The sequence below is a fragment of the Heloderma suspectum genome, chromosome 1, assembly GCF_057233095.1.
Source record: "Heloderma suspectum isolate Gila_16-S chromosome 1, 16-S_ref, whole genome shotgun sequence".
In the NCBI taxonomy this organism is placed as follows: Eukaryota; Metazoa; Chordata; class Lepidosauria; order Squamata; family Helodermatidae; genus Heloderma; species Heloderma suspectum.
Window position 1 is genome coordinate 349,654,003 of NC_139458.1, and position 24,486 is coordinate 349,678,488.

Below are 24,486 nucleotides of genomic sequence, written 5' to 3' on the forward strand. Positions count from 1 at the left end.
TTAGCTGATACCATTTTATATCACTCAGTTTCCCCATCAAAGCCCAGTTGGAGGGACCATTCCAAAACTATCAGATTAAGCATCCGACAATCTATGGCAATAGACTTCTGTTTAAGCTATAAAGTGCAACGGACACCCCCCACCCTGCAGACACACACACACTAAATAAAGACTTAGTTTAACTAACAGTTGATTACACCTATTATGCAAGGCTCTTCCCCATCAGTATACAGTGCAGCAGGAGATACCTCAAGCTAGCACTTTCGTTACATGAATATAATTTCTCCCCCAGCACTTGACATTTTGTGACTGCCAAACGGGAATCCCACAAGGAGGACCTCAGCACAATAATACCCTCCTGCCTGTGTTCCCTAGCAACTGGTATTGAGAAGCATACTGTCCCTGATACTGGATGTAATGTATAGATGCCATGGCTAGTAGTACCCCTTGAGAGGCTTAGCTTTCATAAATGTGACTAATCCCCTTTAAAGCAGTCTATTCTCTCCATCTCCCCTCCCCCCCAAATACATCAATGACAATAGCAAGAGCAGTATAAACATGATTCCATAGGGGCACTGCCAAAGCACTGGTAGTACATATAACATCTAGCAGTAAGTTATAACTTTGATAGTTATACTTTTCAACACTACAAACAAGGATGATTATTGCTCCTCAGATAAGACCATCTATTATATGCAGATAGGATATCATAGTACTGGCACTAGACCATGGCTAGCGCAAACCTTTCTGCCACAAATGTTAGGATCAAGGGTGTTATAAGTATGCAGGTAAATACATTTCCCTTCTACTTCTCCCTCTTATGCACAAAGACAAAGCAGCCAATTTATGATCATGGATAAGGTAGTTTACTTACAGGACAATCCTATGCCTGTCTACTCATGGAAGTCCTGGTGAATTCAGTGGGACATACTCCCACCTAAGCATGCCTCTAAACTCAGTAGTGCTTACTTCAGGGTAAACGTACAGAATATACTTGGAGACTTACCACAGGGAAAACATCTATATCCTGTTAAAATGTTTTATTGCGATCCTAGCTATTTTTCAGTAATACTTGTGCTAATATTCAAACAAATAGCTGCTATAAAATATGAACTCAGTATAGTTACTCTTTTAAAGCAGTTGAACAGATTAAATAAAGTGAATGTTACAAAGGGAGAGGGCCTGTTCAGTGGTGGCCCCCCGACTTGGAATGATCTCCCCACTGAGGTCTGCCAACACTGTCATCTTTTTGGCGCCAGGTTAAGACTGTCCTCTACTTTTAGGCATTTAATGGCATAGGATGGGGCATTTATGCCAGCTGTTTGAACAGGTCTAGTTTTTATTGAAATCGCTTTTAGCTGTTTAATTTTTTTATTTAAATTTTTATGCTGTGTTTTATCTTGTGAATTGTGAACCGCTCAGAGGTTCAGCTATATAAATCAAATAACATTGTTTTCCTGTAAGCAAATGTTCTTCATATTAGTTTAAATCATAACTTAAGCAGCTTGTAAACAAATTCACCTATCAAAAAGTTGTGTTTTTGTCATATGCCTATTGTACTCCATGAAATTTGTATCACCATAGTGTAATAGAAAAGCGGCTTCCCTGAAACTCTTTAGAATTGTTTTGGTAATACTCTCTTCCCCCGCAACTCCTCTTGCCCTCCAAAAATCTGCTCCAGAGGGGGCCCCTCTAGAACAATGTAGGAGGTAGTACTGGTGGTTAAATCAGCAATAGTTGTCCCCCCAATCCCACCAGCAGGATCCCCCTTAGACATAAGCTGGAAAAGAAATTTGGAAGTAACCTTCCAAAAGGGCACGTTTCCCCCTTTTCTCAACGTTTAGAACAAAAAAGAAGTCTTTTAAAGGGAAGGGAAGAAAACCACACTACTACAACAGAAAGTACCTGGATTCCACCCATCTTTGATGTAATTATGACAAATGATGGCATTAGCTGTGTTTAGGGCTAATGGGGGCCTTGGAATCATCAGTTGCTCATCCCCATGGAGTTTTGTTGCAACACTGCCCTGAAGGCGAGTTTTCAAGGAAGGCAGCTCCACAGAAAAGATGATACTTTACACCCTCCTACATTTGTGCCATAGGCTATGGTTCCTGGAATTCGTTAGTGATGAAAACATATCACCTATAGTGATTACCATGGATGGAGGGTTTCCTGAGCTAAGAGAAGTTATCTCAGCAACGTCACCTAAGTGGAGCGTAAGCAGATGAACAAAGACCATCGGGTTATTTAAAAGAGTGTGCATACAGTTCTTTCTAAACAGCATATATTAACACACACACATGGGCGAGAAATACAATTATCCTAGTGCATTGTGAAAAGGATAAAATGCTAGATGCATACATAATTCTTATCTTAACATATGTTTTATGCAGAATGTATCACCTGCTTTCTATAGACGCTGCATTCTCCTATTATAGAACATCTTAATACCAGCAACAATATATTCTCTGTTCAAGGCTTCTCTGGCTTGTCCTCAGAACATCTCCAGGACCAGTTTTCAAACCTATATAGTTCCCTTACTCACTTCTGACCTCCAAGGCATCTGATTGCTATTATGGTATTCAGGAAGGTTTCACAACTAGAAGTCCTAGATACTGCACATTGTCTGGCAATATATGCCTAAGTGCCAGCTTGCAGTGGGGAAAAGGTAGTGGGGTGGGCAAAATTGCCTCTTTAATTTTGTATGTAACAAGTCCCTGACTGCCCAGTTTAAATGGAATTTTAGAGTTGATTATCTACTGGAATTTTTTTCACTAGATAATGAACAGCTAGGAAGTACATAGAAAGGAAAACTCCATGCATAGCAAGCTGAAGAGTTAGCTTCAGCCAATACTGGGAGTTGGGCAACCCACTGATAAGCATAAACAAGCTTAATATGTAAGTGAACGAATTCTTAGAAGGCAAACTAGGCCAACTTGTATTTAAAAAGTGGCATGTTAACTACATTTGTAATTATATTAACATTCATATGCCACCTTATTTGCTAAAAAGCCATGAAGGCAGTGCACAACCATTAAAACATAAATGAATTTACATAACTGACCTAAACCTCCAAAGTTCTAAGATACTTTTACCTTTGTGCTTATGTATAGTAGGAATTTTGGGAGTCTGTTCTTTTAATTACTTACTTTGTAAAATGGAAGCTCTAAGTTTAGGATATTTTATTCTGCTTCGGGCCTGCCGTGAGGCACTCACAATGAACATATGCACAATGTGCGGTGTAGTCATTAGAAAAAACGAACATATGGCTCTCTCGTTTTTTCAAGCTTTAAAGTCAGAAGACAGACCAGTGTGCAGCTAATACACCATAGCTCTGCTTAACACATGGGCTGGGCATAGACTCTCTCTTCAGTGGCTGCTGTGAGGGTGGTAATAAAGCTCTGCCCTCAATGACTTGGTATACATGATCATCAGCCCACTGTCACTTGTTTAAGCCACGGTGGGCTGAAGTGTGTGCTGGGTGGCTTTTGAATATTCACACCACAGCTGCTGCTTGAATGTTCATAATGGCTTCCACGCCACAGTGACTTACTTGATCGTGCGAACTAGCCCCATGTCTATGCGGAAGTGTGGGCCAGGGAGCAGGAGCAGTAAGGTGGGCAGGTGTTTAGACAAGAGCATTGGGTTGTGTGATACGGTTCTTGTTACTCATCACATAAGACCATAAATGCATAACGAGGCTACGATTCCAAACAAAAAGGTTCACATTTTGAAAGAGGCTTCATTAACACAGAATAAAGAGGCAACCATTAAGAGCCCAATCCTATGAATAGAGCAGCTGTTAGAAGATTATTATAGATACGATTCCAACAATGTTACAAGACAAATTCCATATGCAATCATGCCTTACTCTGAAGTCACACTGAGAGTAAGAGAATTTATTTCTAGGTTTTGGATTAAGTTAAATTGTGTACGAACTCATAATGCAGTATTAACTGCACTGAATATGGCTTGGATCTAGACATTACTCCTGCTGGCAGGAGCATCCAGCATGGTGCTAGAAAGGAAGGGGAAATAAGTAAAGTTGCCTCCTCCATTTCTGCCAGTGGGATCTCTCTGCTGGATCAGAAGTGTTCCATGAGCCTTTTCGTTCACAAACAACGAAGTCTGAATCCAACTCCGTGTTTCCAATTGTGAACAAATGCTTTAAAGTTTGGCACATTCTCAATTCTCTGCACAATTTTGAAGAGTACAACGCTACTGTCCATTGAAAACTGGAAACCAGAATCACGCTAAGTGTAAACAATAATAAAGCAATGATGTTTCTTATAAAAAGCACTGTAGCTTTCTACCTTGAAAAGTAGTTTAGGAATAATGTTAACTTAGCCCTTTTCCAGAGGCAGAGAGGTATTTCTAAATCAGGTGGGTCCAAACAAGCAGTTGTGCAGCCAGCTAGTCTGGATACATTTCCATACCTGTGGTGCAGGATGTGGTGAAGATCACTTCAGCCTAGTTGGGTCATTTCCTGAAATAATTTCCATTAGAATCTCATAGTCAGCATATTCTTTTAGGGACTGTATCATTTCATCTAGCGGTTCCTCCCCCAACATGAACCTTTCAATGTGATGCACTGATCTGTTTAGTCTGTGATCAGTAACCCGATCCTGGGGAAAGTTGTAGGTTCTGATTTTTTCGGACCTTCCTTTGGTCCCAATCTAATCAGAAGAAGAATTTGATCAGTAACATTCACACATCGCAATATGTGAGTCGAATATTTAGGCAACATCGTTTTTTCTTTCCACAAGAGAAACGTATATTATTTTTCATGTAAACAGTTAATACAGCTTCAATGTATACAGTCCTTTACAAAGTTAACATAAGAAAAAAGAAAAAAAGACCTTTGAATGCAGAAGTCAAGCCCCCTGCCCTGAAGAGCTTACAATCTACACTGCTTGAGTAAAGGAGACAAACAGAAGGAAGTGTGGTAGGAGAGGCTTTATGTCTACTACTAAAAACCGATTACTGTAAATAAGAGACATAGAATATCTGTTACATCTTTTACAGTATTTCCCCCCTCTGACGAACAGAGCAATCACTTCACTCAGCCAGCCTAAATATTGAGGGTGGGGAGATACACCTGGACGTCCCTTAGGTGCTCAGGGGCATCTTTTTAGAATGTGGAGAATTATGAAAGAACCAATACCACTGTTCACACATAACAATATGGTTTGTTTATTGTTGTGTGCGAACTAGAAACTCTGGCTTGCTTCTCTCCCAACAAGAGTCATAAACTAACAACAAGCTATGGCTTATAACTCTGGCTTGAAGGAGAGACAAGCCAGAATTCCTAGTTTGCACGTCACAATAAACCATGAAGGTCTGTGGTTTGTTTAGCTGCTTCCACTTGCAGTGGGAGCAATCAAGGCAGCATGCACGAGCAGTCTGCCTGTAAATGGCAAGCCAGGGTTCACCCAGACTTATAGTTACATGTAAACCAGGCCAGTAGTATGTTCTGGTTCTTTGGAGATTAACTGAGTTATTCTGGCATGAGCAACAGCCTGGACTCATGTAAAAAGTGGACTGCAAACATAATATACAAAAATATACATTGAAAAGTTAACAAGTTAAGCACTACAGGTAAAATCTTTCTCCAGAAAATATCCCACAAATAAATAAAACTAAGATATGAATAGATGCTTCACGTGATATTTCTTCTGGAGGGCATTTCAGAATGCAAATAGGGATCACATGTTTGAATGTTCTCCACAGAAAATACTCATTAAACCTGCAAAACTAGATGACAGGTAAAAGGAATATTTTCCTCAAAATTCCAAAATAGTACAGCCCAGCAATCATGTGGGACTTCTGCTCTTCCATTTCAGTTCATAATTAACCAGTTATTCTATAACACTGGGCTTCTAAGAGCCACATTTTCCTCCCCTCACAATGCAGGCAAAGGGAACATCAGGGGCTGCTCCACTTGCACTGCCCCCCCCCCCCCCCTTGGGACCAACTTAAATCAACTGCTCTGTGGGAAGGAACATCAGATGCTGGCTCCTGCTCAAGCGGGGCTGGTTGTGTTGTTCAGTTTTGGTTTTCTGAGTATGTGGTTCTGTTGTATTTTATAAATATTGTAAGCCACTTTGAAGACTTGTCAAAAAGTGGGATATAAATCTACATCCTCAGCTCATGCTTTCTCACTATGTTTCCTACACCTAACGTTGTCACGTTAGAACTTAAGCATCCAGACACAGACACAATATGGATGAAGAATGAAGTAAACATTACCTGAATCCTTCTGGCAGTTTCTCTCTTCCTTGACTCTTCTTCAAGTTTAATGCTATATAGTTTGGCACGAAGGATCTGCAGAGCCTTCTCTCTATTTCTGATCTGAGATCTTTCTTGTTGACATTCGGACACCACACCTACAGCAGCAAGAAATGTAATTGCCAGGCAAAAACAAAATGAATAGCGATGAGAAATAAGGGCAACATTTAAGGAAAACACTGATATCTAACAAGCACAGTGGACAAATATGTAACTCACATTTAAATTTTTATAAGTGCTAGTTTTTAACAGCTTAGCCCCATGAACACAGTCTCAGGGCTTGTAAGAATATAGGCTACTACTGAAGTCGCAGCAGTGCTAAGCCTGGTGACCACTAGGATAACAGGTTTGTCAAGTAAGTGATGCTGAAAGTATATGTTCCACTGAGCATCCTTCCTATGGCTTTTTGTAAGCAGTTTGGAGATGCTAGAAGCTAGAGTCTTCTAGACATTTAGTTCTGAGAACAGAAATACAATAGTTCTACTTTGTTACAACTGAAGTAGAAAAAGAGGGAGGATTGGAAAAGAGAAGGATGGGAAAGCTACCAATGAAGTTGATTTGTGAGAAAGAAATTATGTGATCATGCTTAACTACAGGCAAGTTATTCCAGAGGCAAACACAGCCTGCTCAACTCAGAAGAGGCCCGGCCCCTTAAGGAAATCCAGTGGTGGTACACTGTGCAGGCTACCTACTGTGTGTCCTTGGCCTTCATGGCTCCTGCACACTGTAAGCCACTTGTTCTGCTCTAGTGGCCCGTCCAGCTCTCCTTCCTTTGAACTGGTGAGGCCCTGGGAACTTCTGCATCCAAAGCATCTGTCCTGCTACTGAGCAATACCCCCTCAGCTTTTAGGTATAAAACATGAGATGTTCAAGAACAGATTGAAAGTGGAAATAATGCTGTAATTTACCTGTTGGAATATGGACTATTCGTACAGCGCTATCAGTAGTATTTACATGCTGGCCACCAGCCCCACTGGCTCTTTTAGTTTCAATATGCAGCTCTTTAGGATTAATTGTCAGATTTATCTGGAATGGGACAGAGACATACACTGCTTATCCTTTGTAAACTAAGACAGCTAATTTAATTCATAGATTGTTGAAATAAAAACAAACTGCATAATACATTTTCACTGGAAGATCTGCCACTTTTACAACCCTCTCTTTCTTTTGAAACAATCAGCCTTCATCTTCTAAACATGGTGAGAACACAAAGAGTTTAACTGAATTCAAATAGGCTATCTGAAAGCAGAATGTTTGATTAGCTACTTCTAGTAACTGCATTATACCTCATTTGGTTGCGGTAATATTGCTACAGTCATTGTGCTGGTATGAATGCGTCCTTGCTTCTCTGTCTTAGGCACTCGCTGCACACGATGTACTCCTCCTTCAAACTTCATTTGCCTATAAGCGTCAAGGCCTGCTATAGTGGCAGATGCATGTCTCAAACCACCTTAAATAAACACACACACACCGTTTAAAGTAACCACACAGTACAATCCAACTGGAGCAGTTCATTAAAAGATTTATATTGTGACTGATTAGAATTTAAGCTTACAACCATAAATGTGCCTTTTTAACATCTGAGGGCCGTATCAGCTGTCTTTTGATTGCATACAGGGGTTGCATCCATATTCACACACTCTTCCCCCACACGCACAACCAAACAGGGCTTTCCCTTGCTAGTGCTAACAAGGGAAACAGTTCCCTTACCTCAGGAGAGAACAGAGATAGGGAAGGGCTTCCCTTGCGCATGTAAGGGAAATCCCAGGCTTTCCCAAGCTAGCGCTAACAAGGTGAATTCTGGGTGGTTCCCCAGCTATGTGGGCTGCACTGGAAGTGGCCCAGGGCTGTATGAGGCCAGCAGGTTATGTACCCCTGATATATACTAATAGCAAACCTGAGTGTTCTGTTATGATGGCTATGTCGCCAAAACAGTGCTACTGAAAAACAAGAGGGAGATACCAGAATGCTTGGGAGACCCTCAGGCTTTGCAAAAATAGAACAATATTTAGGGAAAAAATCCTAAGAGGCAAACCCATCAGAAAAATAGCTCAGTGCTGTGGAAAAAAACTGAAAACTAAGGGGAGGGGAAAGGGAATGGAGTATCCTAAAGTAAGGCATGAATGGTTGGTACACTGAACAGATGCACTCCACACGGCAACATTTTGTTGGAAGTCCCATATGTTACTGTTACAATGGCTGCATTTGGACAATTGCATCTCAACTTATTAAGCCAAGGTATGCACAAGCCTTTTGCCCAGGCATGCACAGAAGCATACACACGTCTTTAAACATCAGCTACACATCTGGGAAACCTGATCGGACCAGGTTTCCTGGACATGGGTACACTGGTGTTTAAAGATGCATGTACAATTGGCTGCAATGTCCACATTAGCTGCAGGAAAAAAGCAGTTTAACAATGGTAGTTCCTGCAGCAACTGTAATGTGCCCTGAGTATCTTTTATCCTGTCAAGCACCAAGGTGCATTGGTTACTCACCTGTATCACTGGGAGTATATTCCAGAGGTTTAAAATTCCAGTTTTTATATGCCGCATACTGTTGATACATATCAAACATTTCTGCAGTGAATAGCATTGCTTCCTGTCCTCCAACTCCAGCAGTCACTTCCAGGATAAGATCACTTTTGTCAGTTTCTTCTGAAGGAATCAGAAGCAATATTATCTGCAAAACACAAAAAGGATGCTTTTACCCAAATAAAATTCTCTTCAGTTAACAACATTCTATCACACATCTTACTGGAGATAGAACAATAACCACCAATACACATTTATTAAATATACAAACAATTTATTTGGTATGTTATAGTTGTTGTTCAGTATATTTCTGGTATTCATTCCCAAAGCACACACGAGGAATTTCCCCTTCTGCTCAGCATTCAAGCTAGGTTTCTTGCCATCTTATATCAATTCTAGTGCTTACACCTACATTTTATATCCTGTAACGGCTGTACCATCACATTCACTTCATAGAGGGCTGGAGGGAAGATGGAGAACAGACATGTAGTACCAAAGCAAGATTATATAGAATCAAAATCTCATAGCTACCAGTCCAGCCCCCGACCCCTTGATTAAACTGATTGCCATTAAGGTTAAATGGGGACCAAGCATACATTAATAGACCCTACACCTTGTATTTTAACCTTGATGGTGGAAGATTCTCTGAAAGATGCACCTAGCTCCATTACTCACAGATATTCCAACCTAAAGCCTATGTGAGACAGAACCCAATTTATACCACAGATTGTGTGGGGTCTCATTGCTTTTAAATACTAAAAAAGTAAAGATAAATAGCTTTTAGAGACTGTGTCCTATATTTGACCAGACAGACTTGAGAGGGAAACTTTAAGCCAATTGCAGAAGCATTTTCTCCTGAGTACAGCAGTACACAGATTGATAATTTAGATAACTCAGGTGCACTGACTTAATATGAATTTAACAGATTTTAAAAAGACTAAGTACCAGATTGTAGTTTCCATTAAGGCTACATCAGCACTTGCAGAAATGTGTATATAGCACACACAAAGCACACGCCATTGAGAAAGTCTACCTATTACACTAGTCACACTGAAGCTAGCTTACGGAGTTTTCACATAGTGACTCCCATATGGTGAGGTATAACACCAGCAGTGGCTTGCCACATATGCCATCATACTATCTCTCCTCACCTTGACTGCATGTTCCTGGCATCAACTAGCAATGGCATGGATACACTATGTCCTTTAGGAAGCCACTTGCTATACTGGGGACAGGGGAGACATAGTTTCATACATTCGGATAAAACTCATGGGCCTTTGGAACTAGCTGAAGAAATAGTTTGATGGTACCAAAATTGTATGTGGCAAAAGAAAAGTGTTTCACATTCCCTCTGACTGATAACAGTGGGACCCAAAATCGAAATTAGGCTTGAATTTAAACTTTGTGTCTCAACAAAGTTGTGTGTACATATGTATGAGCATACATATGACTTTAAAATGATTTTTAGGCCACCTTTGTCCCCTTGGCCACCCTCTCAGGAATGACAAGTATACTGTTCAAGTACCTGATGTTTCAACTCAGATATCTCTTCCTGACAGGAAGCAACTTCCTTTTCTGCAAGCATCCGCAAATCTTCATTTTCATCTAGAACAGTATTGTAAATAATTTATCATTAGTAATAAAGTACCTAAAACTTTGTAGGTACTGTACAAAAATTTAAATACACCACAAGCCAATCCTACAGACTTACAGTCTATTTAGTAGACAAAAAAAGGGAAATAGGGGGGAACATGAAATCAAGTACGAATTTTGTGTAAAGTTACATAGTGACCAGAAGGAACGATCACTGCAAGGGAAAGTTCTGGGAAAGGAGAAGGCAAGGGGCAGCTGATCCCAGAAAACAGATGGAGTGGGCTTTCTTCCCCTAACTCTGATGCAGTGAGATGGAATAGCTGCTGAAGGAAGGCAGTTCTGGAAACAGGGAGACAGATGTCACTTGGCCCTAGCTGAGGGGGTGGAGTGAAACTTACTGGTTCACCTCTCCCTCTAATGCAGCCAGATAGAAAGTTGTATTACACCCACAGAAAGTTAAACATTTTTCATGAACATCACCATTGCACATAATGTGTAACCTCCCTACTGAAGCCTTATTCCAAGATTTTATGCAAGCTGGTTTTAAAGTTTCTAGATTGAGAGCACATACAGCTGCCAACTTTCATTTAAATAAAGCTATTTAGATTGACAGTCTGTTCCAGAAGACATTTAATCAAAAAAGCAAGATCCACTAAATCAGTGTGCCTTACTTCCAAATACTCAGGCTTAACAATAGAGTCTTAAATTCTTCACACCATGTTCTTTGGTAGAACAGGTCTTGTAAGAATATAAAAAGAGCCCTACTGGATCAGGTCAGAGGCCTATCTAGTCCAGGATTCTGTTGCACAGAAGCCTACCAGATCAATGTGGGAAGCCCACAAGCAGGCCATGAGGAAATAGCCTTCTCCACTGCGTTCCCCAGCAAGTGGGATTCAGAAGCATCCTGCTACTGATCCCTGAGGGTGACATACAGCCATTATGACTAGCGGTCATTGATAGCCATATTCTCCACGAATCTGTCCAATTTTTATTTCATTGTTTTTTTAGCCTGCTTTTCAGACAAATATTATCTCTCAAAGCAGTTCACATCAATAAAAAAAACAAGACTCGTGCTTGCAAACCAACCTCCCCCACCCCCCACACACAAACACACACAAGTCACACAGAACGGGAGTAGAGGAGAAAGATAAAGGAGGAAGATCAGTTTTGGAAAGTGAAGAGTTGTAAACAGGCATTTCTCTGGCCAATGGACGGGTCTAGGTTGGTCTTCCCCTTGCCAAGGTGTTCCATCCATAAAGTATGAGATGCAACTTCCTAGTGGCCCTTGGTAATCTGGCTAATGGCAACATAATGTGCTTCCGTTCTGCTCTCCAGTCACAGGCCAATTCCCAGGGCTAAATACCTTCCAAAGCCATCTACGTTGATGACTATCACCTCATCTTGTGGCAACACTTTCTACAGACCACTAGAGAATGTGTGAAGAAGTTCTTCCTTTTCTCTGTCCTGAATCTCCCACCATTCATCTTCACTGGATAACCCCAACCTCTAGTAACATAAGAGAAGGTGGGGGATGGGGCATCTATCTGCTTTCTCCACACCATGAATAATTTTAGACACCACTATCATGTCCTCACTTACTCGCCTTTTTTCTAAACTAACCCCCCACCATAACTTTTCCTCATAGGGAGGCTGCTCCAACCCCAATATAGAAGTTTTACTTCAAAGTAAGCAACTTTGGGGTGAAAGATTCTTTCTGGTCCTCTCTTATGTTGATAATCAAAAAAGATTAGATTTATTTTTACGATCTTCGAGACAAACATTTTTTGCCTCCTTAATTCTTTAGTTCAGAAGACATTGTCTCCTAGGACAGACTGTTGACCAACCTCTATTCTGTCACTTTCTCTTGCAGTCTGCTGCTTGGCTTGCCAAAAATCATGCCATGCACCTGCAGGCATTTGTTCTCTGTGGTCTAGAGTGCACATTACACCATTAGAATCTAGAGTAGGGGTAGGCAATCTTTTGGGGCCCCTGGGCACATTTGAGAAACTGCCCTGGGCACCATCCCAAAATAGCTGCCATGGGAGGCAAAGGACATGTAACCTGCCCAAAAGACTGAGTACAAGGCTGAGGTGGGGGTCTCAGCCCCAAAACGCTATCAAACACACCTTTGAACCCACAGTTTTCATCACCAATAGAAATCTCTGCCACAGCAACCCCAGCTGCGGGTAAGAAAATATGTTAATTTATAAAAAAAAAGTGGGAGGGGTAGCAGCACCTTGAAAGATGTCCAGGGTGCATTGGTGCCTGCAAGCGCCACGTTGCCTAGCCCTGATCTAGAGGATGTGAGGCTAGGTCTGCAACTATATTTCCAGCAGGGTTTTTGCACCTTGCTTTCCAGCTTCCCTGAGGTATCTGGCTGGTCAGCACTGAAAAATGAATGCTGAACCTTTGGTCTGTTCCAGAGATGGTTCTTAAGGCTGCAATCCTAGGCCCTCTCATCAAAGTGTAAGCCCCACTGGCCTTAATGAGTAAACATATTCAGGACTGTACTGCACAGCAGATCAACTAAGAAGTCTTCTATTTCATATCCAGCATCCCGACTCAATCGCTGCAGGTCTACCAGAAACAGAAGAGGCAGGGATTCCCCCCGGGCCCGTGGGGGCAATCCCGCTTCTCAAGAATGCCACCGAGCCACGATCAGATGGAACAGGCCGTGGAATAGCAGCTGCCGGGAAAAACAGCGGGAGGATGGCGCTTGCCCTCGCCCTGGCCACCGCGAGAAACTAGGCAGGCTGGCCCAGGCAGGCCCGCAGTCTGGCCCAGCAGGGCTCTTCTCGAGTCCTGCATTCGTGAGCGCCAGGCGGCGTCTGTCCCACGGAGGCTGCCGGGACGCCTCACCTTCCCGGGCCAGGCGCTCCGTGTCGCGCAGCTCCTGCTCCTTGCGCCGCAGAAGGCCAATCCGCGCGGCCAGCTCCGGCCAGGAGCCGCCGCGGCGCCCCTCGTCTCGCTGCTGATCCAGGAAGCGCTGGAGCGCGGGCATCGCGAACAGCTCGCGCAAGCCGGGCTGGCCGCTGAGCGGGCGCCGGGGGGCCCTTCGCTCCCGCCATCGCGCGACGGCAGCGGAGAGCGCCGAGAAGGAGGCGCCGGCCCCCCGCCGCCGCCACAGCGGACTCCGCGCTAGGCAGCGCCACATGCCTGCGAGCGACAGGCTTCCCGGAAAATGCTTTCGTTTCCGGTCACGTGGCCGGCCGCTTCCGGAAACAAACGCGCCTAGCCCGCTGCGCTGGTCTCTTCTGCTCTCTCGCATAGAGGTAGAAAAAGGGCAGCGCTGTGGATAATGTCTTCGGATTTCCGTTTGAACTGTCGCGGTATGTGGGGCAGACCACCCAGCAAAATGGGGAAGCCGCGTTACCCCTGTTCTCTGTCTATGATGCCCGCCCCTTCTTCTTTTTTTGGCCCGGGTTGGCTTGTATGTTCAATTGGGAGCCGGGAGTGTCGTAATTGCGTGTGACTCCGTGGTCTCCCATCGCTGGTTCCCATGCGCGTGTTCTGATTTTCCGGAAATACTCGAAAGTATTCGGTTCACGAGAGGCGCCGGAGAAGGGGACGTCGCGCGTGCGCTCTCTCGTTGCGCTCCTCGAAGGGTGGGCGGGGGGGGCGTAGAGGAGTTCGAATCCGTGCGCTGCCGGCTGCTCTCGCCTCTCCCGAAAACAGCCGAAGAGACTGTGATCGCGGCCAATCTGCCCTGTTCGGCAATTATCGGAAGGGGGCGGTGCAGAGCCAGACAGGCTCTGGGAAGGGGACGCGGAAAAGAAAGTGACGGAGCCCCGGGGCGGCGCTGAGCCGCGGCTCTGCGGGGCGGGGCGTTTTCCTGGCTGGGCGAGGCGGGGCGGCGGATGCGGGGCTTTAAATACTTGTTCTTGTCTCTCCTGATTCCGCTGAGGGGTGCGTTGTCCTTTCTCTGGCGTAAACATTCCCCACCCCCAGTATGGCAACCACTCTTACAACAGCCTTCCCCCACCTGGCGCCCTCCAGATGCTTGGGACTACAACTCCTAGCATCCCCAGCTGGGCTGGGGTGCTGGGAACTGTAGTCCTACACATTTGGTGGGTGCCAGGTGGGGTTTTCCTATAGCCTCAGCGAGGGTTAGAAACCTAAAATAATGAAATCAAAATTCAGGGGCAACATTTAAAACGAGGGATGTAAAACTTTAAAAATAAACAGATTATGAAGGTGATTTTTATGGGGAGCTGCGAAGGACGGGTGCATAAGCCAAGATGGTTGCCGAGCCCCAAGCTGCCCGTGTTCTCAGCAATTGATGCAAATAGCACTGGGATGACTGACAAAACACAACTTACTTTTTCATTGTATTTAATTTTAATTATATGTTATGAAATAGTTTGATAGCTTGACTCCGGCAGGCACCAGGAGCCATTAGACATAGGCACAGTGTTCTGTAGGCTGGAAGTCAAGAACATAAGGAATGAATTGGATAATATTCACAGTTGCTAAGACAAGGCTCAAGCATTTGGTGTCAGATAAGAAATCATGGATCACTGCCTTGTTGTGGCGAAGGGGCTTGCGTAACTCAGTGAAGCCATAAGCTATGCCGTGCAGGGCCACCCAAGACGGACAGGTCATGGCAGAGAGTTCTGACAAAATGTGGTCCACTGGAGAAGGAAATGGCAACCCACTCCAGTATTCTTGCCAAGAAAACCCCATGGAACGTATCACAAGGCGAAAAGAGATGACGCCGGAAGATGAGCCCCTCAGGTTGGAAGGTGTCCAATATTCTACTGGAAAAGAACAGAGGGAATTTCCAAGTAGCACCAGAAAGAGTGAAGCGGCTGGGCCAAAGCCGAAAGGACACTCAGCTGTGGATGTGTCTGGTGGAGAAAAGAAAGTCCGATGCTGTAAAGAACAATATTGTTTAGGAACCTGGAATGTCAGATCAATGAATCAAGGTAAGCTGGAGGTGGTCAAACATGAGATGGCAAGACTGAACATCGGCATCTTGGGAATCAGTGAACTAAAATGGACAAGCATGGGCGAATTTAATTCAGGTGACCATTCTATCTACTACTGTGGGCAAGAATCCCTTAGAAGAAATGGAGTAGCACTCATAGTCAACAAAAGGGTGGGAAAAGCAGTACTGGGGTACAATCTCAAAAACGATAGAATGATCTCAGTACGAATCCAAGGCAAACCATTCAACATCACAGTAATTCAAGTCTGTGCCCCAACCACTGAAGCCGAAGAAGCTGAGGTTGATCGGTTCTATGAAGACCTACAACACCTTCTAGAACTAACACCAAAAAAAGATGCCCTCTTCATCATAGGGGATTGGAATGCTAAAGTAGGAAGTCAAGAAATCACCGGGATAACAGGCAAGCATGGCCTTGGTATACAAAATGCAGCAGGACAAACGCTAATCGAGTTTTGCCAAGAGAACACGCTGATCATAGCAAACACTCTTTTCCAACAGCACAACAGGCGACTCTACACATGGACATCACCAGATGGTCAATATCGAAATCAGATTGATTATGTCCTTTGCAGCCAAAGATGGAGAAGCTCTATACAGTCAGTCAAAACAAGACCTGGAGCTGACTGTGGCTCAGATCATGAGCTGCTTCTTGCAAAATTTTGGCTTAAATTGAAGAACGTAGGGAAAACCACTAAACCATTCAGGTATGACCTAAATCATATCCCTTATGAATATACAGTGGAGGTGAGGAATAGATTTCAGGGATTAGACCGGATAGACAGAGTGCCTGAGGAACTATGGACGGAGGTCCGTAACATTGTTCAGGAGGCAGCAACGAAATCCATCCCAAAGAAAAAGAAATGCAAGAAAGCAAAGTGGCTGTCTGATGAGGCTTTACAAGTAGCTGAGGAAAGAAGGGAAGTGAAAAGCAAAGGAGAAAGGGGAAGATATATCCAACTGAATGCAGAGTTCCAGAGAATAGCAAGGAGAGACAAGAAGGCCTTCTTAAATGAACAATGCAAAGAAATCGAGGAAAACAACAGAATGGGAAAGACTAGAGATCTCTTCAAGAAAATTGGAGATCTCAAGGGAATATTTTGTGCAAAGACGGGCATTATCAAGGACAAAGAAGGCAGGGACCTAACAGAAGCAGATGAGATTAAGAAGAGGTGGAAGGAATACACAGAAGAACTATACAGGAAAGATCTGAATGTCCCTGATAGCCATGATAGCGCGGTCACTGAACTTGAGCCGGACATCCTCGAGAGTGAAGTCAAGTGGGCCTTAGGAAGCATTACTGACAACGAAGCTATCGGAGATGACAGTATTCCAGCTGAGCTATTTAAGATCCTAAAAGATGATGCTGTTAAAGTGCTGCACTCCATATGCCAACAAATTTGGAACACTCAACAGTGGCCATAAGACTGGAAAAGGTCAGTTTACATTCCAATTCCAAAGAAGGGCAATGCCAAAGAGTGTTCAAACTACCGTACAATTGCACTCATTTCACATGCCAGCAAGGTGATGCTCAAAATCCTACAAGCTAGGCTTCAGCAGTATGTGAACCGAGAACTACTGGAAGTACAAGCTGGGTTCCGAAGAGGCAGAGGAACTAGAGATCAAATCACCAACATTTGCTGGATCATGGAGAAAGCAAGAGAATTCCAGAAAAACGTCTATTTCTGCTTCATTGACTATGCTAAAGCCTTTGATTGTGTGGATCACAACAAAATGTTGCAAATTCTGAAAGAGATGGGAGTACCAGACCACCTTACCTGTCTCCTGAGAAACCTGTATGAGGGTCAAGAAGCAACAGTAAGAACCAGACATGGAACAACCGATTGGTTCAAAATTGGGAAAGGAGTACGACAAGGCTGCATATTGTCACCCTGCTTATTTAACTTATATGCAGAGTACATCATGAGAAACGCCGGGTTGGATGAATCACAGGTCGGAATTAAGATTGCCGGGAGAATTATCAACAACTTCAGATACGCAGACGATACCACCCTAATGGCAGAAAGCGAAGAGGATCAAAAGAGCCTCTTGTTGAGGGTGAAAGTGGAGAGTGCAAAAGCTGGTTTGAAACTCAACATTGAACAAATGAAGATCATGGCATCTGGCACTTCCTGGCATATAGAAGGGGAAGAAATGGAAGCAGTGACAGATTTTATTTTCTTGGGCTCCAAGATCACCGCAGACGGTGACTGTAGCCATGAAATTAAAAGACACTTGCTCCTTGGGAGCAAAGCTATGGCAAACATAGACACCATAGTAAGAAGCAGAGACATCACCTTGTTGACAAAGGTCCGTCTAATCAAAGCTATGGTTTTCGAAGTAGTAATGTATGTTTGTGAGAGCTGGACTATAAAGAAGGCTGAGTGCCGAAGAATTGATGCTTTCGAACTGTGGTGCTGGAGAAGACTCTTACAAGTCCCCTGGACTAGGGATGTATGAAAGTCACTTACCTTTTGTGGATTATGTTGATGGTGTGGGGGGGAGAGGCGCTCTTTCCCTTCCCCTGGAATCCTGGATGGGCGGGGAGGCGCTCCATTCCTCCCCTCCGGAATTCTGGCCGGCTGGATGTGCTCCACAGGGATTCTGTGGAGCCACCGGACATCCGGCTGTTGGCTAGCAGGGATGCAAATGGCTAGCAGGGATGCAAACGTTTGCGTCCCTGCAGTCAGCCGTGATAGGCTACGTAAATCTTTACGTAGCCTATCACGTGTGACTTAAAAGACAACAACGCACGTACGCAAATGGCGGCGGCCATGGCCACCATTTGCGTTCCTTATTTTGGCATGTCTTAGTCTACGTCAAGATTTACGTAGACTAAGACGGCGAAAATAAGGGGAACGCAAATAGCGTAGCGGATGCATTTGCATACGCGCATTGTTGTTTTTCAGTCAGACGTGATAGGCTACGTAAAATTTACGTAGCCTATCACGGTTTTTTTTTTAAACCTAGCAGTGATAGGCTACGTAAATCTTTACGTAGCCTATCACGTCTTTTTTTTTTTTTAACTGGAAATTGCAGCGGCGGCAGCCGGTTGGAAGACCGGCCGCCGCAGCCGCCGCCTCCGAACCGCTGCCGCAGCCGCCGCCAGAGCCGCCGCTGGAGCCGCCGCTGCCAGGAAGATCCGCCCCAGGTAAGTCTCGTCCCGGGGGGGGGGGGCGGGGGGGCAGACCGTTCTGCCACCGATTTCGGGGGGCCGAATGCTCTGGCATTCGGCCTCCCTGAGATCCGTAGCGGAATTCTCTGACATCCCTACCCTGGACTGGAAGGAGGGCAAATCAGTCAGTCTTAAAGGAATTCAACCCTGACTGCTCATTGGAAGGACATATACTGAAGTTGAAGCTCAAATATTTTGGCCACCTAATGCGAAGAGAGAAGTCACTGGAAAAGACCCTGATGCTGGGAAAGATTGAAGGCAAAAGGAGAAGGGGACGGCAGAGGATGAGATGGCTAGGTAGCATCATCGATGCAATGAATATGAACTTGAGCACACTCCGGGAGACAGCGGAAGACAGGAAGGCCTGGTGTGCTATGGTCCATGGGGTCATGAAGAGTCGGACATGACTTAACAACTGAACAACAAGAAATAATAATGATGGACACATGTATAATGGTTCTGATTACGTACTTACCAAAAACAGAATCATCAGTACATTTTAATACCTTACAACAACAATAGATATAGCTGCGTCATAGGAATAATCACACATCTGTTCCAATGTGTCTTTCTTTGCCTCTTGCAAGAAACTAAAATGAAATGCTAGTAGTAGTAAAGCATTGGCATACTCTGAAAATGTAAGCAATTAATCATGCAGTCCTATTCATGTTTACTTGGGAGCAAGTCCCACTGAATTTAATGGAGCTAACTCCTAAGAGTTTATTTATTGTATTTATATCCAGCTCTTCCTCACAAAGAGGGAAGACTTGTGGCCTTAAACAATATAACTTTATTGTGCTTTGAAAGAGTGCACTTATCTTAAAATCTGCTCTGACTTGGATTCCTGCATTGAGCAGGGGGTTGGACTCCTTGGTCTTGTAGGCCCCTTCCAACCCCACTATTCTATGATTCTATGATCTGTGTTAGGCAGTAAGCTTGTATTAAGATCATTGGAAGAAGTTAGGTCTAAACTAGGGTATACCACTTCCTTCCTTTTGTATCAACAATTTAAACAGTTATGTGTGCATTTAACAGGTAACAGTAGCATTTCTGAAGGTTCCATTGATGACTGGTTTTCAAGATGTTTTTTTTAAACCCTTTGAAATTCAAAATGCTATGCATTACATTTGTCCCAACAGAACTTATTTTTGCAGTTCAGTATGAGAATAAACTATCTGGTATAATCGACTATTAAATGTGTTGCTTGTTTTTAAAAGTCATAGAATCATAGTCATGTTTTCCAAGCTTTACAAAAGTGCCTAGTTCCGTAAATGCATTAAAAAATTATACAATAGAAGTGTTTTGTTCTTTTTTAACATGAACTTTAAGAAAGAATCTGTTCAATATATAGTTCTGCTGGTCATGAAAAACAAGTCTATAGTGCTGCCTAAGAAGTATTAGTGTTCAAAAAACCTACTGGTTTAAGACCAGAGTGAAAACTCACTCATTTTGGCTGAAGCTCCACAAACCCAGGAAACTGGAAGCCAAGGCTGATGCCTTAACAGACGTGTCCTGTGATCAGTAATGATGTTGTACAATGTTACAAATTCTGCTTGCTTGCAACTTACCCACCATGTATGCACATTTTTCCTGGCTCTTTCAGATAGGCCCATAGCCAGCCTAAATGTTGGGGGGGGCTGCCAAAAAAGTGGGGGGGGGTAGTTTATCTGGTCCGTAGGCCCTTTTAAGACAGAACTGTAAACTGTTTTTATTTTACCCTTATTTTTGCAGCCATACTGCAATTTATGTACATTCAAAAAATTTCACTAAGCAACTTCAACAATTGTTACGGTTCTTGCCACCAATTAACAAAAAAGGTAAACTATCAAGAATAACCCACTATTAGAAAAACAAGAATAAGCTACAACAGGAATATTCTTCTAATCATAGAGTTGGAAGGAGCCATTCAGGCCATCGAGTTCAACCCCCTGCTTAGTCCAGGAATCTAGTTTAAAGCATCCCTGACATCCCCAGCTGTCTAGTTTCTGCTTGAATATCTCTAGCAATGTAGAGTCCACCACCTCCCTAGGCGGTTGGTTACATTGTGTGACTGCTCTTACCATTAGGAAGTTTTTCCTGATGTTCATCTGAAATCTGCCTTCCTCTAATTTAAGCCACTTATTTTATGTCCTACAGTCCCAGATGATAGAGAATAGGCTGCGGCCCTCTTCTGTGTGACAACCTATAGGTATTTGAAAAGTGCTATCATATCCCCCCTCAGTCTGCTCTTCTCAAGGCTAAACATACCTAGTTCCCTCAGTCTTTGCTTGTAGGACTTAGTTTCTAGTCCCCTGATCATCTTTGTTGCCCTTCTCTGAACTCGTTCCAATTTTTCTGAATCCTTAAAGTGTGCTGTCCAGAAGTGGACACAGTATTCAAGGTAAGGTCTGACCAGCGCAGAGTAGAGTGGAACTATTACTTCCTGTGATTTTAAAACTATACTTCTATTGATGCAACCTAAAATTGCATTTGCTTCTTTTGCAGCCACATCACATTGCTGATTCATATTTAGCTTGGGATTGACTAAAACTCCAAGATCCTTTTTATACCTACTATTACCATGCCAGGTATCCCCCACCTTATACCTGTGCATTTCATGTATTTTTCCTAAATGAAGAACTTTGCACTTGTCTGTTAAAATTCATTGTTATTTTCTGCCCTGTCTCCTAATCTTATCAAGATAATTTTGAATTTTGTTTCTATCTCCTAAGGGATTAGCCATCCCTCCCAATTTTGTGTCATCTGCAAATTTGATCAGCATTTCCCCCACCTCTTGAACTCCTCTTCCTGTTGGTTTTTCCTGCCATGGAATCCTACTTATCAGTGCTCTTGAGTTTATTAAAATCAGCTTTCCTGAAGTCCAGGGAGTTTTCGAAGACATTTTGATGGTGCTTCATTGTCTACAGATTCACATGCTTCCTTGGCTACTTCAGAAGCGTTGTTGAAAACAGTATCATTTTGCATCTTGCAACTGCCTCCCTAAACAATAAGTTTAAATGCTGCTTCGATATGCAGATTCTTCTGCTGCAGCAGTGATATTATAGGTTTAAGATATCCCAGTACTTTTAGCATAATTTCGGTAAGAAATGGAGAAGAAAGACTACAGATCTGACTGAGAAATCCAACAGCTTCAGTTTTTAGATGACAAAAATTTTCACATGGGGAAGATGCAGTGATTAAGTTGTGTGTGGAAACCATGAATTCTTTATCTGAATGCATAACTGGAACTGAATCCAAATTTCCAGTCCATTGTTGAACCAACAGGTGTTTTAAAGAACTGCCTTTATACATCTGAGCCACACGCCCTTCTTAAAAAAAGATGTACAACTGTTCACATATGTCAATATTCCTTCATCTCAGGTATACCCTCAATTACATGTGCTATTAGGAATATATGGGCACATTCCACCATGGTACTGCCCCAAAGTAATAGCATCTGTACCTTTAAGAAAGACAAAAGCTTTCCTGTTTGTTTCCTAAAATGTCTGTAATAAATGTAATTGTTAAAAAAAATGGGGGGCAGAGAAAATTTAGGGGGGATGCCCATGTAGCCCTCCCTGGCTACAGGCCTGCTTTCAGGCCCAACCTCAGATGAGGAGGATGGAGTGCCTGAGACCAGCAAAGGTGCTCCACATTGCCCTGGTCCTGTATTGCTTTATGAAGCATCTGAACCTTACTGTATTGGTAGAAAAATCCTCCTATGAGTTGACCCATGCCTGTTTGTGTGTGTACATGGTGGGTAAGTTGTAAGCAAACACAATTTTTGGGATTACACAACAACATTACTGATCATGGGACATGCCTGTTAAGGCATCAACCTTAGCTTCCAATTTCTTGGCTTGAAGCTTGAACCAACGTGTGATAGCCTTAATTCTGGTCTTAAACTAGCAAGTGTTTTGAACATTGAATTTCCCTGGTTGAGAAGCGCAAAGAAGCTCCTTCCCCATTTCCTTGTATAATTTCAACAGTTGGGGTTCAGAGGCTTGACCATATAAGGTTAGAACTGTTGTTATTAGCTTGACCAAAGTGGCTCCATCTTTGTTCGTTATATAACCTTAGCTAAAGCTGATGGGATTGTTATGCTGTTTATGCACGTTTAGCTGTCACAGCAGCAGGAAATGAACTGTTTGAGTGAGAACATGTAACCACAACCCCACCCCTCGAGTGTGCATCAGATAACCACATGTCTTGAGCTTATGGCCAAATGGAGAAAAGTTTGCCTAACAGTTTGTAATACCTGCTAAGTGTTAAAGTAACAGTTTCGTTTACTGCACAGTACATGAACTATAGTATTACTGACACATGTGTGCTTTTTCCTATGTAACTCCAGCTAGCTATAAAAGACCAGCCTGAGGTTTCCTTGGGGCTGGAGTATATTTTCTTGTACTCAACCTTGCTGCAGAAATAAAATGCGTTGGACCTTTACCTGGTGTCTATGGCTTCATTGGACCAGCACTAGACACGACCTGGGGGGGGGGGCATTCTGCCCTCTTACCACATGGTTTTTAAAAAGGAAATTTATTATTATGGTGTTCTGGAAAAACCCCAACAAGAACACAAACTAAAAAACAAAATGGAAATAAGTCATTCACTGAATAGATGTGTACAAATAAAGATACATCCTTGTATGTTCAGAATAGCTTACATCTGAGTAAGCCTGAACAGGATTCCATCATAGCTTTTCCTTTTCCTCCCTCTCCATCAGTGATCTGTTGAGCAGTGAGAGTGAGACCCTCAGCTTTTAAGATTACCTCACTCCTATCTCAGTTGACAGTTTTTTGCTACCCCTACCTCACTGTCAGAATGCTGACAGGAACATTGGAATTCCTCTCAAAATACTGGCATACTGGCAGCATTCTAGCTTCAGAGTGAAACTGAGCATGCCTGACATAACTTTGCCAGCTGCTGCTGCTATAGGCTTTCATGGGGCAGAAAAACCTTGATCACTTTTAAACTGCTGCTCAGAATTTCACGAAACCAACGGAAGGCACATCTCCTGGACAAGCCTGAATATAGAACATCAGTAGTTTCACCCAGAGTTTGAAAGGAATATATGATATGTCAAGCTGCAGCTTGGAATAAAAAGTACAAGTGTTTTAATTTCCAGCACTACTTAACATGCTGTATCTGTGGCAATTTGCATTGGAGTGCTTTGAAATTTTGCACAATTGCAGACATCCTCAGGTAGATTGTAGATGCCAAGTTTCAGGTTATTAGCAGGTGTCATTTTTATAAGCAGTGGAATTTTGAGGCTTATAATGGCAGAAACCTTTTTTTGCAACTCACCTAAAGATGCCCTCCTGTGCCCCTTTAATGCATTTAGAGTCCCTTTTGAAGACCATAATTCTTGCCTTGTCTTGCTGGATTAGACCAAGGTTCCATCAAAGCTAGCATTCTGTTCTCACTGCATCCATCAAAACCCCAGCAAGTAGGGCATGCAGGCAATGGTCATCCTCTGTTGTGCTGTGTCAGGGCCATGCCTCCAGACTTCCTTGGCCCCTGGATTCCCCATCTGGGCACAACAAAGCCTCCCCATCCACACTGCTCTTCCACCAGCATTCCAGCTGAGGGCCTGGCTTTGGTGTGCCACCCCGACCAAGACGTGGGGTGGAAGAGCGCTCGTACTTCAGTCAGGGCAGCTTTGTCTGCCTCGCACCTTCCCCAGTGAGGCAGGATGCAGGCTGGGCGAAGCACTTAGTGCACCACTCCCTCTCCATCCTGCATTGGGAGGAGCTGTACATTGTAGAATCCCCACTGTTTGCTCAGTCACTGATTGGAGATAATAGTGGGGTTTCTTTTCCCACCAGGCTACAGGGGGCAGAGGCTTGGAGAGGAAGCCCAGGCTTTTGTGGGCTGATGAGTAACCTCCATGGGCCAGATTGGGTTGACAGGCTAGAGATTCCCCATCCCTGCCCTACAAGATAATGTATGGCGAGTGTGTGATCCTGTTG

At 43.5% G+C, this 24,486-nt stretch overlaps 1 protein-coding gene across 1 annotated transcript; it reads right to left on the minus strand.

Moving 5' to 3' along the window:
- Nucleotides 1–3,722: 3,722 nt before the first annotated feature.
- On the minus strand, nucleotides 3,723–13,575 carry MTRF1L (mitochondrial translation release factor 1 like). Its single transcript, XM_084827857.1, has 7 exons — nucleotides 13,275–13,575; nucleotides 10,348–10,427; nucleotides 8,787–8,970; nucleotides 7,575–7,738; nucleotides 7,197–7,314; nucleotides 6,250–6,386; nucleotides 3,723–4,676 (listed from the first exon to the last, which is right to left on the minus strand). The coding sequence occupies exons 1-7, from the start codon at nucleotides 13,567–13,569 to the stop codon at nucleotides 4,461–4,463; spliced, it is 1,194 nt and encodes a 397-aa protein (XP_084683983.1). The 5' UTR covers nucleotides 13,570–13,575; the 3' UTR covers nucleotides 3,723–4,460.
- Between the last annotated feature and the right edge of the window lie 10,911 nt (nucleotides 13,576–24,486).

Bases quoted from the DNA above. Each gene is read 5' to 3' on its own strand.
- MTRF1L (XM_084827857.1), bottom strand. From the start codon at position 13,569: ATGTGGCGCTGCCTAGCGCGGAGTCCGCTGTGGCGGCGGCGGGGGGCC. The intron at 7,739-8,786 runs GTGAGTAACCAA...TGTTTATTTAAG, and splicing joins ATATACTCCCAGTGATACAG to GTGGTTTGAGACATGCATCT. The intron at 4,677-6,249 runs GTAATGTTTACT...TCTTCTGATTAG, and splicing joins AAACTGCCAGAAGGATTCAG to ATTGGGACCAAAGGAAGGTC.